The 6570-nt window shown below is 40.6% G+C and overlaps 1 protein-coding gene across 1 annotated transcript; it reads right to left on the reverse strand.

Annotated features, from left to right (window-relative positions):
• Positions 1-1543: 1543 nt before the first annotated feature.
• Positions 1544-5515, reverse strand: LOC122041274 (pentatricopeptide repeat-containing protein At5g15280, mitochondrial-like). Its single transcript, XM_042600908.1, has 2 exons — positions 2625-5515; positions 1544-2513 (listed from the first exon to the last, which is right to left on the reverse strand). Exons 1-2 carry the CDS (start codon positions 5512-5514, stop codon positions 1696-1698), a joined length of 3708 nt encoding a protein of 1235 aa, XP_042456842.1. The 5' UTR covers position 5515; the 3' UTR covers positions 1544-1695.
• Between the last annotated feature and the right edge of the window lie 1055 nt (positions 5516-6570).

A 6570-nucleotide genomic window follows, 5' to 3' on the forward strand; every position in this document is an offset into this window, starting at 1 on the left:
ACGGGGTCTGGAATAGGACCCGATGGAACGGAATAAGAGCGGGCGGCACGTCTCCTGGTGTGCCAATCTGACCTTTATTCTGTGCCCAAGTGGAGTATTGCTCTGGTCGATCTTCTTGGGTCGCTCGGTCGCCCGACGCGGAGGTCACCTACTGCGTCATCTGTTCGGCTAACGCTTTTTGCTGCTGCTCCACTATCTTTGCCGCTCGCGCCTGGATGAGCGCATCGAGTTCTTCGGGAGAGAGCGTCACGGTGTGTGAACGTCCAGCTTCCTCCATCTTCTCGGCTCGGATTCATATGTGTTCTCACAGACGACGCCAAATTGATCCTGTCCGAGAGTCGAGTCGACGGACGCTAGGGACGTGGCGCTCACTGCTGTCTTCAGATGACCTCCAAGATGACGTGGACCTCCGACGAACCTGCAACAAAGCTGAGTCGGGAAGGGGTTCGCGGCGACGACCCTCCGACGCTCAAGTCAGGCACCGGTGAAATAAAGTGGAAACAAAGTAACGAAACTGTAGCTACAGTGAATAATCGCGCATACCTCCGTCGAAGTCTGGGGATCCTTATATAAGATCCCGGGGGGGCGCATGAACGCTTCCCGAGGCATGCACGCTCCTCAAAGCATACCTTAAAATGGTCGTGTTAGAAAAGTGTGTCTGACGCCATACCGCAACCGTCCGAGCATATCTCCGACATGACATTGAAAACTTCCACCGTACGATCTTCTGTCCGGTCTGGTCGCCGACCATGCTGTCTGTCGATGGCACATGTCTCGAGAAGGATATCGCCAGCTGTCCAGTTTGTCCTCTTCTCTCTCGTCTGTTACTAGGCCGAGCGGGTGAGCCGCTCGGTCGCACACTCGGACGGGCATGCAGCCTTAGTTGTTCAGTAGCTCGGCCGAGCGGACATGCTGCTCGGCGAATCGACTCTTTCATACGAGAACCCCTGAGCATCGGAAACCCGACCTGCGATCGAGTTGTCTTCGCGCCGGCCTGGATGCTATCGCGACCGATCGACGAGGTGACCTCCCCGCTCGGCAAGACCATTGGGTTGGCCATCTTGACTTTGACTTCCACGTGTCGTTGACCACTGTACGACCAGGCCCCCTCCTTCACCACCGGATCAATGATAAATATGCATATCAAACGAGGAAGACCAAAAAAGACTTGGTTAACAACAATAAAACAAGATAAAATTTATTTAAATATAAATGATAATATAATAAGAAATAGAACTCAATAACATAAAAGGATTCATACAACCGACCACATCTAACGAGAAAAAACTTAGTTGTTGTTGTTGATTCTTCGGGTGGAGTGAAAAGCAAGTCTACATATATAACCATTATTAGTTGCTCCAGTTTGATCTCTCTAACCCAACCTAATTCACTTAGAAAAAAAAAATCATTCAGGAAGTAATTCAGACTTCCAGCCAAGTGGCGATAACTGAAAATAAAACAATAAGCAAAGGACAAGCAGAAACAAATAGTTTGCATGTGTTGACAAACCTTTTTATGTTACCAACAGGAGCATCGATGGTGAATGAAAAGGATAGTTGGCCAACTTAAAAAGAACCATCATCATAGCTTGCATCATATATTACAAAAAAATCAATACCCAAGGAAGATTAATGGAGTGGATTTTATGGAAGAAGATTCCTACACTTTCTAAATTGGACAAGAGAGTCTAGAATATCAAGAACCCTTTCTCTTGGAATTCTTTACAGGAACTTGACTCCCAGAAAGTATACCAGCTAAAATATTCTTAACATTATCATTGTCACTTTCTATATCCAAATTTCTTATAATGGACCAATGAGTCTCAAAATTAGGAGAGTGTCCAGCCAATTGCATTTCATTCAGAAGCTCTGATGCTTTGTCTAGGTTGTCACTAAGACGGAAACTATTAAGAACGCGGTTATACATGTTGTAAGTTGGAGGAAGGCTGAATTGAAGCATACTTCTTAGTAAATTCCGTGCATCATCAGTCCTTCCGTTCTCACAAAGACCATTCACTAGAGCATAACGAGACTCCTCACTAGGCAGAATGTTCTTATGCAGCATTTCAACAAAGAAATCAAGTGCTTGGTCAAATGTTTTACAATGGCAAAATCTGAGAATTATTGAGTTATAACTTGTGTCACTTGGAACGTTGCCCTTTTTAAGCATCACATTCAGCAGTTCAACTGCTTTCTTTATTCTACCGTGCAAGCAAAAATGCAGAACCAGAGAATTGTAATCAATTTTCATGGGAATCAGACCCTTTTTATCTAATCTGTCCAAGAGAAGTTCAGCTTCAGAAAGGCTACCACATCTAATAAGGGACACAGCAAGTGTGTTCTGGACTACAGAACCATGCTTCCATTTATTATGTTCCATCACTTTGCTCAATTCTAATGCTTTTCCAAGTTTGCCATCCTTGCATAAATAACACACGACTATTCTCATGCTCCGATTGCTGGGCTTCCAGCCCTTGTAAATCATTGTATTAAGTGCTTCAACTGATAGCTGACCTTCTCCACATTTATGAAAACCATGCACAAGAAAATCATAAGTGTTTTTATCAGGACAAATGTCTTTGTCATCCATCTCGCTTAATAGTGTTTCAATAAAAGAACTCTTACCTGTTTGAAAGAGATAAAATATCAAAATGTTATACAAGCACAGTTGTAGAGATCTGTCTTTATGCAGGATCAGATCCTTGAGTCGGATAGCACAAGACATCAGACCATTCAAGAGCATCTGCCTTACAAGACTCCGGTATCCTAAAATAGATAGGTTACCATGTACTCTTACCATGATACCAAGTATACCACGTGCTTCCCGTAAATTATTTGACAAGCAATACATTCGTAAAAGTGCATTGAAAGCAGTATCATATGGAAATATTCCACCCAGAAGCATCTCTTGCAATTGAGATGAAGCAACATTCAGTTTTCTTGTTCTGCATAACTCACTCAGAAGAATGCTGCAAGTAACAATAGCACTGTCAGGTTTCTTGGTCAGCAAAGATTGCTTAAGAGCAAATCCTTCATCAATTCTGCCAAACTTAAGTAATACTCGTACAAAGTTCTGGTAAACATTTATAGAAAAGGCCATGTTCTTGCTATGTAATATGTCCAACATTCCTAGTGACTCAGAAAGATGCTTCTCCTTCAAGAAACCCATACCTAGATATTGATAGGCTGTGACATCCATGAGTATAGTTCTCTGAGAAAGTTCCTCCATCAACACACAACCAACACTTGTATAGCCTGTCATGCATAATTCCTTCAGAAGCCTGATAGATAAAAATGAAACCATTTCAGGATAGTTCTCAATTAACCTATCAAAAAGCTGTAGAACTTCTTCAATCAATCCCCACTTGCACAAAGAGTTGAAAAGAGGCTTAATGCTCTTGGATTCTGGTGACCACGAGCATTTTAGAATAAGGTTGCAGCATTCTTTGAGTCCATCAATGTCCCTTTCTTTGCATACTCCAACAATGAGCATCATAAAAGATTGACTCTCCACCATCACATCTCTGTTAAACATCCTCCTTAAAATAAACATTGCAGTGTCTACCATTCCATTTTTGCTGAGCATTTGCAGGAGCAAATTAAGAGTTTCACCATCAAGCTGTTCAAATAAGTCTGGCATATCACGAAGCAGACCAACAGCTTGTTTTAGGTGGTCTTGGCTAGCAGCAAGGCATCTTAATAAATTAGCATAGGTAGAATATGAAAGGTTCTGTCCCCATTGGATTAATTCATCTTTTACTCCAAGTGCGATCTGTAAATCAACATTGTCATTTTTCCGCATTAAACAATAATCAAAATCAGGAAATATAGAGTCATCAAGGATCCTTTCCAAGGAAGTTTCATAATCCTCTATATCAGTATCTAAATATAATCCGTTGCCAAGACAGTCAAAGAATTCAGATCGAGAAATTCCAACATTATTATCTCGCTTTACTTTTACATCCAAGCGATCAAGTCCTAGAAACATTAAGGCCTTAGAGAGTGTATCATCTAGGGGATCCAGAGAAATCAAGCAGCGATTCTTCATATCGGAGAGGACCTCTTTAACTTTGTCAAATTTTCTAAATTTACAATAGCCAGCCAACAAAATTCTGAATGTCATATGATTTGGCATTATACCTCTTTCTAGCATGTCCTCAAAGATATCTTTAGCATGTCTATGCAATCCCTTCTTAAAGATCCCACTAATAAGGGCATTATAAATGTAGGTATTCGGTGCTAAACCTCTGGACAAGCATTCTGAGAGAGAAACAAATCCATCCTTCAGCTTTCTGTTCCTACAACTATGATAAGCAAGGATACTAAAGGTAGTCGAATCTGGCTTGAAGCCAAAGTGTTCCATTCTTTGCACGAAGGACCATGATTGTTGTGCTCCCATACCTAAGCACAATGAAGAAATTATTTTGTTGCAAATACAAATTTCAGGAGCATGCCTCCACTCATCTAGAAAGGTTATCATATCTTCAAAATCCTTCTTTTTGCAGAATCCTAAAGCAACTGATGAAAGAGCGGAATTGCTCGCTGTGATACCCAAACTCCTCAGCTTCCTGAGCAAGGTTAAGGCCTCAAGGATTTTGTTGCTATTTGTCAGTCCATCAACAATGGTATTCAGGATGCAGTCTTCAGAATATGATGCTAAACCAACCTCAACCATATCCCAATACACTTTTGTAGCCAACTCAATTTTCTTATGTTTTGTAAAAAGGCTTAAAAGAGCTTGATAAGTTGATGGCGATGGTATTATACCCCTCTCTCTGACTTTGTCGAACAGAGCCAATGACTTCTCTGATTTTCCATATTCAGCATAGCCTTGAATTATGATGCTAAACAGTGGGACAGAGTTAAACCAAATCTCGTTTGATTCAGCTTCTAGAAGTAAGGATTCTGCATCTTCATATTTGTGAGCTCCCGTGAGAAACAAAACCATGGCTTCATAAGACCTGGGAAGGTGATTAAAACCTGGAGTCTGTCTCTCAGCCCATCTGAACAACTTCCACAAAAAATCAACCTGTCTCAAACTCAAATCGCCATCTCCAAAACCCAGAAGAATTTCAAGGAAATCTGCAGGTCTCAGTTCCGAAGCTCTCCAGAAACGGCGAGTTCTCTCAGGGGCCAGATCTCCATATACCTTGAGGATGTCTTGCAAAGACGATTCCTCCACAAAGGTGTCAGTTTTTTTCGCCCACAGGAAAGAACACCTAGAGAGAACAGATTTCCCGATACCGATATGCAATATCGGTCCCAATTCAACCTCACCACTGCCACTCCTAACACTGTTCGCCGCATTTGGGGATGGAATCGATCTAGGCTTTGAAGCACAACAAGTTGAGAAGGGGTACGAGAGCCAAACCTGGTGGCACTTCCTCGGTGGCCGACAACCATGACATCTGAGACGATCATGGGAATGGAAGAACGCGGGAGAGCGAGGAAGAAGAAGAAGAGACGACTGCTCGAGTAAACGGCGGAGGAGAGATCGCGAGGGCTTTCCCCGCATCTTCCATGATCCTTGACGAACATTCGCAGATTTTAACGTTGAACCAGTGACCCGGGCGACCGGTCCGGCCCGCATGGAGATCGAACCGCATAGGATGGTGGCAAAACAGAAGACGAATATGTTCATCCCAGCGCCCCGTCAATTCATCCAAGATCAATACGGAGAAAATAAATCACGAGCGGTTATTAATATTTAGAATAATGACTAACACATAAGTGAGACATTTATCTCAATTTTACTGAGATTCAAATCTCAAATTTTATGATGACAATATCTCATGCGCTAACCTTGAACCGCATATGACTTACCAGGGGCAACATTCACAAGTTTTGATTAATCACAAGGGCAAAATTCAAATTGGCCCGCTAATTTCTTAATTCTTACCACTTTATCCCCGACCGTTAGCTTAATTGCCTTATTTAATTAGTAAATAAAATTAATGTAAGGTAAAATTACAACAATTTGAAAAGTTTAAGGTCAATAGGAAAATTTGCTTTACAATGTGCATATGATAAAACATGAAATATAGAGAAAACAACGTCAATTAACTTTATCTTAATATGTATATTAAAAAAATATTATAATGGTAAATACAAAATATCATTTTCAATTAAAATATTTTTTTCTATTATATTAAAATTTTAAGATAGAAATATATGAAAGAGCAATGATATGCTGAAGGAAAAAAATTCAAGGAAAAGTTCAAGAATAGACATATAAAGTCATGGTCCACCATTTCACTTTTTGTGGGCTCTATCACTTTATGTGTCTATCCTTGAGCTTTTCCTTGAGTTTTTTTCCTTGAGCATATCATTTTTCTATATGAAATTAATCACACGTGTAAGGTACAAAAAGGTATTTCCCACTTATCCAATATATTCCTATTAATTTCTGGTGGGTGTATATCTAATATCTTTCTTATAAAAAAATAGTTGTATTAGGATAAAATATTTTTTATAATTTATGTGTTTGTATCTTATAATGGAGTCTATTATACTGGACCATTTAGGATCAGCGATATCATCTTTTGCTCCAAAAAGTAAAGACATCTGCCCT

This window comes from Zingiber officinale, chromosome 2A (genome assembly GCF_018446385.1).
Source record: "Zingiber officinale cultivar Zhangliang chromosome 2A, Zo_v1.1, whole genome shotgun sequence".
Classification (NCBI taxonomy): Eukaryota; Viridiplantae; Streptophyta; class Magnoliopsida; order Zingiberales; family Zingiberaceae; genus Zingiber; species Zingiber officinale.

What these genes read in the sequence shown, in the direction of transcription:
- LOC122041274 (XM_042600908.1), bottom strand. Translation starts at nt 5,514, where the DNA reads ATGCGGGGAAAGCCCTCGCGATCTCTCCTCCGCCGTTTACTCGAGCAG. An exon ending in ATTTTATCTCTTTCAAACAG is followed by an intron (nt 2,514 to 2,624) that starts GTAAGAGTTCTT and finishes AATGTGGAGAAG; the next exon opens with GTCAGCTATCAGTTGAAGCA.